Source organism: Ambystoma mexicanum, chromosome 2q (genome assembly GCF_040938575.1).
Source record: "Ambystoma mexicanum isolate Mex_15411 chromosome 2q, UKY_AmexF1_1, whole genome shotgun sequence".
Lineage (NCBI taxonomy): Eukaryota > Metazoa > Chordata > Amphibia > Caudata > Ambystomatidae > Ambystoma > Ambystoma mexicanum.
Genome location: NC_090924.1, coordinates 204,654,375 through 204,667,432, shown reverse-complemented (window position 1 = coordinate 204,667,432; position 13,058 = coordinate 204,654,375). Strand labels below are relative to the sequence as shown.

The following is a 13,058-nucleotide window of genomic DNA, read 5'->3' as shown; positions in this document are numbered from 1 at the left end:
CATGGAAACCAGTCCATCGAGCTTCCGGCTTTCTTCCAGGACCCTCAAAGCTTGGCTGAGGTGAAACTACACACCCTAGATGTGCGTAGGGCGGTCCTCTACTATGTAAATAAAACCAGACCGCTAAGGAAAACAGATCAGCTGTTTGTCTCCGTAGCTACAGGCAGAGAGGGGGATCGCGTCTCTAAAGGTGCCATCTCGAAGTGGATTATTAACTGTATCCAGCTGTGTTACTCACTCTCTGAAAAGACTATGCCTTTCACGCCAAGAGCCCACTCTACAAGAGGCATTGGGGCCACTCTGGCTTTCATTGCAAATGTACCCCTTGACACCATTTGCAAAGCAGCTACTTGGAGCTCTATTCACACTTTTACTCAGCATTACTGCATTGACACCCATTCCAAGGCAGATACACAAGTGGGACAAGCGGTTCTAAGACACTTATTTGCTCATGACCCTTCTCACATCCCACCTCCTTTTGGTACTGCCCGCTAATCTATGCACAGCATGTGATCTAAGCAGATTCCACAAGCCTCAGAAGGGATACATTACTTACCGTAATCGTATTTCTGATGCTTGTATCTGCTTAGATTCACATGCGACCCACCCTTCCTCCCCTCTGAGAGAAGGCGCATGGTTGCTTGTAGTCTTACCTTTCTATCTATCTGCTTGGATTATCTGTACTTGCGCTACTCCTCATGCTACCTCATGTCAGAAAAAATACAATCTGAGGATCCTAGACGCGTGAGGGATCTTGGGTACAGTGGACGTCACACTAGGGATAGTATTACTGGCACGCCCTGTGTCGACGCCCATTTTCGAGTTTCGAAAAACAAACTGTAATACTCTGCAGCTTCCACTAGATGTCGGCCTATGCACAGCATGTGAATCTAAGCAGATACATGCATCAGAAATACGATTACGGTGAGTATTTCCTTGTCCCCTAGTATTGTAGTCTTATTGTGTCATCCCTGAATGCTGCTAATGTCCCTCTTGAGATGGGTCTGACTGCTTAGCCACAGCTACCTACTAAATCTTTGTGGTACAGACTGATACCAAAGGGGATTTATTGCTCATACCTGTAGTCTTAATCTTCTGTAGGGCTCCCTAAGGGAACTGCACAGGATTCTGCCTAACAGGGGCTTGGGGGACTCACTGTACTTAAGAACCAGCCTGTATCATCACCTGCTAGCTCAAGCCTAGGTTGCTCGCCGAAAATACAATATAGAGAACCTTGCTTGGGGTGCTCTGTCACTAGGTTCCAACCAAAGAAGAGGACTGAAGTACAGATACCCCCTCTAGGCTTTACAATACTCTACTTCTGCATCGTACCCTGTTGCACACTTCTGTCGGCAGCCTTTAGGGCGATCTGTAGAACAAATGTGAGCTCTCCAGCTCCTTTTAGGTGATGTGAAGTGAGCACTATAAGCTGCGGAACCTTAGGACCTACTGTGTAAAGTGACTATATGCTATCCAGCTTCACCATTGTTTGACAACATTTTGGTCTATAAAGTTGCTGCTGAAAGGTGTAGTCAGATGTTGGGATAAAAGACCCAGTGAACATTTCAGATGCATAGATTTCAGCCAATGATGGTCTAAATTCTTGCAATGTGATACTTCTAGTTCTCCAGCATGGGGTCTGGCATGGATTCACATGCTCATGGATATTCCCTGTCAGGCTGGGAATCCTCGGTAAATAAAAAAACAATTTCAGTTTTGTTTCTGAACTGTCTTTTTACTAATAACCAATCACTAGTCTCTGGGTCATACTGCCCGCAGCATCCAATGACTGCCCTCTACCTAAGCCCCTCCTCTGGCAGCCATCTTCAGATTTTTACCGCACTTTCAAGTGTTGGGAGTCCTCGTGCTATAACTCTCGAGCTTTTACTGCGTATTGCATTTTTTCAGAGAATTTTCGCTTTTTTTTCGGTCAAAAAAGCCTGAAGCTCCACCGATTCATCATCCGATTAACGGGGACCTGTTTTCGGAAGCTTCTATGCCCCTCAAGGGCAATGTTGTGTCAAACTTAGCTTCTTGGGGGATTCCAGAAGATTCTGGAGGCCTACCCCGCGTGGACATGGCCGAAGATGAGGGAGACTCAACGCCTTTGTTCAGGATCTGTCCAGGATGTGGACTACGGAACGTTTTCCTGAAAGATGGGCACTCTTGGTGCCTTTATTTCTACACTCAGACAAATCGCATGTGGAGGAGGCCTGTGCGTTCTGCAAGGACATGTCCGCCCGCACCATGAAGGACCGTCGCAAGCGGCTCGCTGAGTGGCTGGAGACAAAGAACTCGGCGGCAGATGAGCCCCGGCAACATTCTTCTCCCAAGAGGAAATCTGAGCGGTCTTCTAAGACCTTTGAGGGGGCTCCGCAACAGGGGCCCAACAGAAGGCTAAGCACTGCGAGTCCGCAGACACCAGGAGCGCCGTTGGTAGGTGCTCCGCGGCAGCAAGGCTAAGCGCAGCATCGCCGATGCCATCAACCACAAGCCAACGCTTCGGCTCAGCAAAGAAAAGGAAGTCGGAGCAACCGGGTAAGCTTCGGGAGAAGGCCCGATCGACTCAGATGGAAAAAGCCAAGGGGGAGCGAGGCACTGACCCCCCCACCCTCCCCCCATGTTGAAGGCGACAGATGCGCCTAAGGTCGTGAAGGCCCAGGGTCACCAGGCAAAGGCGTCTATTGAGGGAGTGGTGGCATCTCTGGTGAAGGCTACGGATGCGGGTTCCCAGGAGGCAAACACCAAGGCGAGAGTTTCCTTGCCCACCCGGAGGGAATAGTCATTCGTGCCCATTTAGAAGACTCCCATGAAGATGCCGATCATCTTCCCGAGACACTCGCCCCTGGCCGAGAAGGGGGGTTGCAGTGGTCCAGCTAGACTCTGAGATCTCTTGAAGAGGAGCTTTCAGGTCTGATGGTGCCTGAGAAGAAGGGTGTCGAGATCGGGCCCTATGGGATGGACCCCGACGAGGCGGATGGGGAGAGCGATGAGGGAACCGGCGAGGAACGGCAGGGTGGGGAGGAACCGGCCCCACTCTGCTCCCGTCGCAACAGCCTCTACCACCGACGGACAGATCGGAGGACATCCTACAAGCTCTGGGACATACTGTGCACGAAGATACGGACAAGGCTGCCCACGCCGATGGGTGATCCGGTGCCTGGACCGTCGGAGGATCCACCAACTGGGACGAGATGGAGCCGGTGACGACAGGTACGGACGACTGCGACGACGACTGAACCGATGTCCCGTCGCTGGTACCCAGGGCTTTTCCCCCTGGTGTGAGATCGGATCCTTCCACGCCGTGATATCTAGGGCCTTGGAGCTGTTTCAGCTCATCCCCGAGGAAAAGGAGGGTTTCCTTTATGAGCGACGAGAGGCCAAGAGTGTTAGGGAGAATTCTCCTTCTAGGGCCAATTTCCCTCACCTAGTGAGTCCCCCAGCAGCTTTGCTGGATTTCTGGAGTTTATTTTTTCCACCTGGTAAGAGTGTACATCCTTTTTCCACTCTTACATGTGTTTTGGCCTACGTGTTACTCATTGTGTGATCTTGGGCACTGGAGCACACCACTCCAAGTGCCCCTGTTCTTGTATGGGTTACAGAGCACCTTTAGTGTAGTAACCCAGGGTTGTCTTTTAGACTTCCCTCTGACTCCATTTCGCTGGGGCTGACTACTGTCCCCCAGAGAAAGGTAAAATTGCCATTTACTTTACATAGTCATTTTTTACCACAGACCCAGTACACCCCATCTTACATGGAGTACTGGAAAGGGCTAATCTGTACACCTTTTCTGTCTGTACCTCACTGAACATTGTTTCGCTCTTTTAACGTTTAGACTTGGCTGGTGGCAGTGGTATCTACCCTAACTTTTCTACCGCGATTATATTAGATAAATGCGGTACTGTTGTTGTCTATTATATTAGCCTCGAACATAAACCCGCTTGACCAAATCGTCTCTTTTTGCTCCGGTTGGGTTTTTTCGCCATTTCTTTTTGTTAAAGTCCTTCTTGTGTTTTACTTCGTGCAGCAAACTAGGTTCGCCTTCTTTGTTCACTGTCATTTGGCGGGCTTCTGCAGAGAAGCCCTCCTCAAGGCGTCTGGGTGTCTAGGTGGGCTGAATGTGAGGGAGGGGTGTAGTCGCCCCCTGCACAGGGTATCCTAGGAAACCCAAGTCGCACTTTGCCATGATTGGCTGAGGTGGTTCTCCCGGCTGGACAACCCCCATGCTGCGTGATTGACAGCCAGGCTGTGTGAATGGGGGTTTTGCGCATAAAAGGCAGGTCTCTTGGGCTAGCAGTCAGTCGCCTCTGGAACTACAAGGAACCGAAGAGAAGTGGAGAGAATGACGGCTGCTGCAACTACCCCGTCCCGGTGAAGCCCTGCTGAAGTCCTGAGCTATCTTCCCTTCGGCAACTAAGAGGAGATCCAGTCCGGAGTCTTCTTTCCTTGAGCCTGGTGGGGATAACCAGCTCATCTTCTTTAGCCAGAGATCTCCGCCGTGGTCGAAATCGCTGCACACTGCTGTAGTGGTCTGGATAGCCACCTGCTGAGCCTCTCCTGTTTTTAAGGAGCACACCTTTGTGCTGTCGCTGCTGCTGGCTTCATCCCTGTGTGGTGTAGACCCCCTTCAGACGTCCTTCACAACGAAGCTCCAGGAATCGTGGGTCTGCTGGAAAACAGGAACAACTGCCAGGGCACCAGGTCCTTCGTGGGAATAAGGTACTGTGTTCTACTCGAGGAAACTGGGTGAATCCCTTTTCTTCATCCTCAAGGCTCGTCCTTTTCTTCCCTCTTGCTTATAACTTTTGCTTCCGAACATTGACAATATCCAAATACTTTCTGGCTACACTGAATCGTGAACTATCTAACGGTGTGATCTTCGGCACAGGCCCCCGGTGTCCCCTAAACCTGGCTCCGACCCTTTGACTTTTGAATTCCTGTTTCTGAGTTTTTCTCGATACTGTCTGCCTGACCTAAATATTGCCTGTGATTTTTGCCTCCAACTCCCTCTGGGTATCTCAGGTGCTGTGTGTTTTTGCCCCGGTACGCATTTATTTAGTAGACCGACCTGTCAAAAAGTGATCGCACCGTATCCGCGGTATTGTGTATTGTTCAGAACACCGGTTCATTCAAACACAGGATACTTACCTTGAGACTTACTGTACAAGGTGAATGTTAGTTGTAGTATATTTAACGTGTGTTTTTTTTTAAAAGTTTAATAGAGGTGTTGTGTTTATAACTGATGGTTTAAAAAATAAATGTACTTCTATTTTTCTACCTGAAAACTTGAGTCAGTGTTTGCTTGAGTCACAGTAATTGTGGTCCCTTTGTGTAATCTCTGCTACTGCTCATATGCTCTTGAGATACGCCTGGCTGCTCTGCTACTGCTACCACTATAACTTAGTAGTACAAGCTTGTACCGAAGGTAAAACTTGTATTGCTACCTGTGGTCTTAATCGGGTGTAGTGGTCCCTAAAGGCACTGCACAGGATTCTGCCTAACAAAGAGGAAGACCGTGCTCTTGGTGCCGCTGTTAGATGACATTTGGGACGAAGGGCTGGCCCTCCTGAAGACCAGTACGAGAAGAAATACTGGGTTCCAGACTCTGCACCAATGTGCCTCAGTGGTCTCGGCATCGGCCAGGAAGAAATCTGCATGGTCGGTGGCATCGACGTCAACTTCCCCACCGGACGGCGAGGGAAAGAAGCTAGATGCCATGGGATGACGGGTCATCTTGGCGGCAACAACGACCATTAAGGCGGCCAACGCTTTTGCCATCGTGGCGTGGCCTGCTTAGACAGCGAGCTCTGGTTTAAAATCGCCCCTCTCATGGACTTCCTTCCAGACAAGAGGGTGGAGGCCCTTGAAATCCTGAAAGAAGGCGAGGTGGCTTTGGACCATGCCATCATGGTGGCCACGGACATCGCCGACACTGGGTTCTGCCAGATGGGCAACAGCGTTTGCCTTCGCCGGTGTGGTTGGCTCAGGGCCACCAACTTCTGTCAAGGACGTCCAGGTGAGGGTATTGGACATGCCCTTCGACTGGGGCAACTTGTTCGGCAAGACGGTTGACGAGTCACTGCCGGCCATCAAGGCAGACTCTGAGATGGCCCGTGCCTTGTGCACACTCCAGCAACGACGGCTGTCTTTTTGGTCCTCCGAAGGCAAGTCTCAGGGTGCCTCCCAAGGATTCGGTGGCAGCTCTTGTTCGTACCGTCAAGCGGCACGTTCTTTCTCCCAGGAGGCCTACAGAGGCCGCAGCAAGCCGGAGGAAATCGTCGTCTCCAAGGGGTCCAAGGTGGTACGGCCTTTGCGAAGCAGGACTGAACCGACCCTGATGTCGGGCCCCCACACGAGCACCACAGTGGGAGACCGGCTGGCAAATTTCGCCGTGTGGAAGTCCATCTCCACCAACTGTTGGTTGCTGGATGCTCTGGCCCAGGGACATACCCTGGAGGCTCCGGGGTGTACTCGCGGTACCTCCTCGTCCGAAAGAAGACCGCTGCTTCAACAAATATATCAAATCCCAGAAGTTCCGGATGGTCACCCTTCAGCACATGCTGGGACAGCTGGAGGAAGGAGATTTCCTATCGTCACTGGACTTGGAGGATGCGTATTTCCACATCCCCATACACAAGGGGCATTGAAAGTTTCTGTGCTTCGTGGTCCAAGAGCAGCACTATCAATTCAAGGCCCTGCCCTTCGGTTTGAAGTCTGCCCCAAGGGTCTTCAAGTGCCTGGCACTGGTGGCGGCGCGGCTGCGCCAGCAGTGTATCCACGTCTACCCCTATATGGACGATTGGTTCATCTGAGCAAAGTCATGGGCACTCTCCGTCGAACACACAGCGAGGACCGTCCGCCTGCTCACGGAACTGGGGTTCTCGATAAACTATGCGACATCCAAAGCCATCGCAGGACACTCCGTTCCTGGGAGCCAGACTCCTGGCGTCACCGGCGGAGGACAGGATAAAAGCCATCCTGGGCAAGATACAACCGCTGTTGACCATGGAAGTTGCCAGGGTGAGGTCCATCAAGTCCCTGTTCGGCATGATGTCGTCATGCATCTACCTCGTTTGGCTGTGCAGGCTGTGGATGAGGCCGCTTGAGTTCCTCGACGCTCGTTGGATATAAGTGTCGGGAAGCTTCGAAGACAAGATCGCCCTCAACGAGACATTCCGGCGAGTGATTCGGTGGTGGGGCGTCCAGGCACATCTCGCAGTGGGCAGACTTTCAAACCCCAGCGCATCAGGAAACTGTGACTACAGACGCCTTCCTGGAGGGATGGGGCGCACATACCAGAAAGCTCCACGCAAGAGGCCTTTGGCTCCCGGAGAAGTTGTTACACATCAACGTCCTGGAGCTCCGTGCCGTGTTTTGGATCCTCAAGTCATTCCTTCTGTCCCTCAAGGGCATGGTGGTGCGGGTCTTCACCGACAACACCACCACCAGCCGGGGAGCATGGGGATGCGTTCTCATTCCCTTGGACGCACCCCTCCATGCCCAAGGTGGCGTCGCACTTCCATCTCAACAAGCCCTTGGTGTTACCTGTTTTCTTCCCGTCGCCTTCGATGCCGGCTGAGAGGACTTTGCACTTGATGGATGTGGCTAGAGCGCTGAAGTTCTAGGTGTGCCGCACCCTGTTTTCAGAAGACATCACAGCTGTTTGTGAACTTTGGTCCTGTGAACCAAGGGAAGGCCCCCTTGTTGGGAAAGATTTCATAAATGTATGTAATTTTCGCTCCATGTGTACAACCCCAAACTTTTTGCTGCTGTTCAGACACCATTGACTGACTGTCTTTGCCAGAGAAGCACAGCCTTCAGCTGCACTCCTCTGGGATTTTGCTCACTTTTTATTGGGAAACTGACATGGCCTTAAGACTGTCAGTACTGGGAGACTTTGTTTCCCTTGGTCCTTTTCCGATGTTGCAACTTTTGTGTAACATGTAACAAGTGTGCAATGTATTTTACCATACAGCACACTTGGGTGTATAATCATTTTCCAAAGGCCCTACATATTCTTTCGTTGGACGTTTTATGAACTGTGCAGATGTGTCATGGACAGGACTGGTGGCATTCTTTTTAACCCTTTTCTGCCATGTTAACCGCGTTTGGCACGAATAGGTGGCCTGGCTCCAAAATGGCCACGCCACAAGGTTTTGTCCTGTCCTTTGGCCATCTTGCCCCTTCACCTTCCAGGTGGAGTCAACCCGGGTCAGTCCTTATTTGGTCATGCACTTTCCCACGAAACCCAATGCTTTTGGGGGCTTCTGCATGCCTGGTGTGTGCCTCCAGGATATGGGCTGGAACGTCTGAGTCCAATACACATCCTGGGTGCCAGAGTCTGGAGTGCCCTGAATGACTGGGACCACTGTGGTCCGGGATTGGTCCACGTATGGAGTGACTGTGAGCAGATCTCCCATTGGGTCCTCTTCGTTTTGGCACGAAGGGAATTTTGGATAAGAGGTCAAAAACACCCATACAAGGTCGATCTCCTGAGTTCTCACTGAACAAAGGATAGGATCCAAGTATCCTGCAACTACGAAGCTGAGTCGAGGAACCGCTGGTGACCCGCTGGAAGGTTTGGCACCCTGAGCCCTCTGTTGTCCCATGTGACCCCTCTGCATCTGGTCGTCCTAGAAGGTCTGCGAAGATGCTTCGACTCATTGGAAATAGTGGGACCAACTATTCTCGACACCTTCATTAAAACCTGCAAGTAAGCTTTCTCGCAAGTGTCCCTGGGCCTACCAGTGGGCTGACCACCTTAAGCACAACCTTTGCTCTGTCTCCGCCGTCGTTTCGAGGAGGCCCTCGAAACTTGCTATACTGCCAGTTCTGTGTCCCCGGCACCCTCACACTGAATTCCGTACACTTGGCATTCCCAGGTCTGAAGTGAGACGAGTGCGCCAGGACTGTAGTAAATGAGGTTACTGTGTTGCCCTGCCGCGGCAACGGCTTTTGGAAGTACGCTGCATTTGTGACCCTCTTGCCCCTGAAGCCTGCAGCAGTGAAACTGCGTTGATTCATCCACCCGGAGCGGAGAAATCGCTGCTGTTCCGTTTGGGAATCATTGCTGTATCTCAGGAACTGAAAGCCACAGAGACGTCCTTTTTGTTGCGTTGGAACCTGCAACCCGAGTGGACTGAAAGGGCGAAGTTTGGGTCCAGAGCTCATGGGACCAGTGAGTACTTTTAACACTAACCGGTGGCCCCTGGGGTCACTCTCCTTTCCACTGTTATTGCGAGCTAGCAACTCCATCCTGCTCTCTGGAACTGCCTCTGCCTTCAAGTAGAGGTCCACCCTGAACAGTGGGAACTTGTTCTTCGCCTTATGCCCCTTCCCGAGGCGCTAGAGACCCCTGAAGAGACACTATTTTTGCCCATTGGAACAACCGCGTGCGCTTGCATTGTATGTACTATTGAGCATAAGGCTCCCCTCTTCTTAGGGCTTGGACTGCCTCTTAGGTGTGTTATCGATGTCGAAAGGGCCCTAAAAACTATCTGCACTGCTTGTTTCCTTCCCATCTAGGTTGTCGACATGTTTTTTGCCTTTAACCCCTTTAGACCCCAATGGTCTTGTATATACATTGTATTGGTAGTGTTGGTTTACTTAGTGTTACTATGATTCTTCCGCTATGGTCTGTTACAAAGGCTTTGTAATGTGTCTATATTTTTGATATAACACCTGTCTGAAGTAATTTGTAAGTGTCCTTACTCTGTGTGCTCATTTAAGATCTTTCAGTCACCCTCGCCCCTCCTGAGACCTAGTCTTGACTGCCTGCCATAGCTACCCCGATTGGTCTGGCTTGTCCAGAAGTTACCCTGTTCCAAGAAACTAGGCTGGCCTTCTGAACCTCTGCCCTCCAGGACAGAGTTCATAAATCCATCTTAACACCTCTCCAAGGCTTCCATTACCAGGTGGCTCTCCGGCTGCACCAGCAATTTGTCACCGGTTGGCAAACCGACCGTTGCCTGGCCGTCAGAGAGCCTATTCGACCAGAGCTATCGCTGCAACTACTGTGTTCTTGTCTGGTGTGCCCCTGCTGGACATCTGCATGGCTGCTATGTGGAGGTCGACGCACACCTTCACGAAATTGGACTGCGCCGACCGGGATTCCAGGGAGGAGTCCAGAGTCGGCCAAGCAGTGCTGCGCAACCTGTTCGCTTGAAGGTGAGCCTGGTGAGGAGGTAAGAGATGCTTAATGTTGAGTTGTTGAAATGCTTAATGTTGAGCCTTGCCACCTCCTCTAGTTGTGCATATGTGTACTGCTATGTAGTCCTTATTCACGAGCATATGAATTCATGCCAGACCCCATGCTGTGAAGGAACAAGTTACTTACCCGTAACTGTTCTCAAGCATGGGTCTGGCATGGATTCACACGCGAACCCTCCCGCCTACCCCTCTGCGGCTCTTCTCTTGGTCCTACTGCCACTTTATGTTCTACCAAATCTGAAGATGGCTGCCAGAGGAGAGGCTTAGGTAGAGGGCAGTCTTTGGCTGGGGGCAGTATGACCCAGAGACCAGTGATTGGTTATTAGTGTAAAGACAGTTCAGAAGTGAAACTGAAACTGATTTATTCTTTACCTGACGACAGGAAATATTCATGAGAATGTGAATCCATGCCAGACCCCATGCTAGCGAACAACAGTTACAGGTAAGTAACTTGTTCCATACAGAGTGCTTCTGCCTCTTATATCCCTCAACCCTCTGGAAATGTTCTGTTCAAGTATGTAGGAATGTATCTTTAGCTGTGGTGCTTTGTAGATGAGACATGCAATCGTCGAATTAAGTGGGGGACCAATGTAACACTTTTCAGGCTGGTTGTGGTCAACGTTACTCGTTCTGTTTGTGAGTCGGGCAGCAGCGGGAAGGATAGCCTTTAGCGGGATGAGTGATTCTCATTGAAAAAATGACAGCACTACTTTTTAGTTTGTGTATAGGTGATACTAAAGCTTCACCTATAAATCAAAACAATTCCATTAGAGTACAACTACCATAAATGGCCTCTTAGTACCAGTAGGGCAGTGATTTGCTAATGCCTGTCTCATGTCTACAAAAAAGCAAAAACTGTTGGCCTTTTCAATGCTTGTTCTAAATGTTCTTGCATTTCTCTAACCTTTCTCACTTTTGACTTGCTGCACTGACCATGCATATTTCAGTTGTGCAAGAGCTGTAATAAAGCCCCCTAGAGTTTGAAGTAATTGTAATATCACTCACCTATATTATCACCAGCTGTACAATTGGCCAGTGACACACCAAAATCCATATAATACAGTAGCATCATATTTGTCATATGAAAGTGAGGGAGCTTGGTGAAGGTGTATTTTCTTTTAATGTGTTCTCTGTAAAGGGTTTGCCCTTTGTAAGTTATCATTGTTCCTGCATTTGCTTAAAATTCTAAATGGATTTCTTTTTCAGAAAAGACCATTCCAGTCAGAAGTCATCTTATGGAGCTGGGTTTGACAGCTGCAAAGTTTTCTCGTAAACTTGGCAATGTGGGTCTTGCAACAAGACTGCTTGCTCAGTGCAGTGAAGTGCAACTAGGGCACGCAACCACTGCTCAGGATTTAGTGAATCATTTCAAGAAAATGTCAATACAAGATCAAATGGATGAAAAATGGGGTCCAGAGCTTGACATTGAAAAGACAAAGTTATTATACTCTGCAGGTTAGTGTATGAATGTTGCATGATCTAGCAAACCTGCACCAATCGCACACTTTTTTTATGTTCCTTGCCATTAAACCTATTAACAGAATTTTACCATCCGTGTTATACAGGCCAATCTACCCACGCAATGGAAATGCTGAGTTCCTGTGCCATATCATTTTGCAAATCGGCAAAAGCAGAAGATGGTGTGGCAAAATCTATTCTGACATTGGCAAAATGGATTCAAGCTGAATGGAAAGACATTTCTGGACAACTGAAGCAAGTTTATAGAGCACGACAGCAACATAACCTAACTGGTCTTTCCACGTTTGCCAAAAACATTCACACCTTAATTGATCTACCTCCAGTTAATACCATGGAAGAAGAATATCCACGCATTGAGAGTGACTCTACAGGTAGTGTTTTGCCACCTTTTGAGGCTCTATTATGTTTCGATCTGTGCTTTCACAAAGTTGTTTAGATTTAAGCTGTAGACCTTTTGAAACACCTACATATTAGGTCAAATCTGTATCGACTATAATCAAATCTATGTACACTGAGAACGCTAGCTACTGTTGCAGTTGCGAGTCTTTGAAATCGGTTCAAAAACAAATCTTCTACCGACTTCTACCATTTCCATGCCTTAACTGTATTCTTTTCTCCCTCCCAAACTCCCTCCTAATAAAATGACTCTGAATCTTGTGGCACTTGGAGAGAGCTAGTAAAATCCTGAAAACGTAGGTAAGAAGGGGTGCTTGCTGTCCCATAATTCAGGAGATATTTGTAAGCTGCTCAATTACACATTCATTTTGAATTGCCTTGTGTCTCAGATGAGATGTTGAAATGGCTGGACCATGGGTGATTGGTACATCAATGGGGTAATTGGAACCAAGGGCCTGGGACCCCACCACAACCAAACTAAGGTGGACTTCCTTTCCCCTCACTCCTCTTCATTTCAGTCCCATCTAATCGCTTACTTTGAGGGGACTGCTTTGAAAGATGACGGTAAAGTAGTTGTAGTGAAGAGCGATCTATTGTAGAATCATATATTGGCCATTTCCTTCAATTGAGATACTAGGTCCAATATCCCCAAATTAAAGCCTTGGCGTACAGAGACTGCAGGGATTTATACAGCAAAATGGGAGAGTTGGGTACAGCCCCAAACTCTGAACTGTAACTTACCTGAAACTGTAAGAGATGAGGAGAACAGGGCCAAGCATGCCAGGAACAGCATGGTCGGTTATAAGAAAATTAAAGCTTAAAAAGAGGTCTAAAAGCCCTTTTTGAAAACTCCCAGGGAAACTTCTATCCCGCCCGAGTAGATGTTGGAGATTAGTTTAGACAGGGCAGGTATTGCCTAGGGTGACAGCTGACCTGAGTAGCCAATGGAGGCATAGGGAAGTTCCCAGACAGAA

General features: G+C 49.3%; 1 protein-coding gene across 1 annotated transcript in view; it reads left to right on the top strand.

Moving 5' to 3' along the window:
- Positions 1-13,058, top strand: part of SMG1 (SMG1 nonsense mediated mRNA decay associated PI3K related kinase) — a 2,768,248-nt gene that overhangs the window by 929,091 nt on the left and 1,826,099 nt on the right. Inside the window, exons 30-31 of the mRNA XM_069647131.1 lie at positions 11,416-11,664; positions 11,775-12,059. Coding sequence (XP_069503232.1) covers positions 11,416-11,664; positions 11,775-12,059 — 534 coding nt within the window. The remainder of the gene's footprint in view (positions 1-11,415; positions 11,665-11,774; positions 12,060-13,058) is intronic.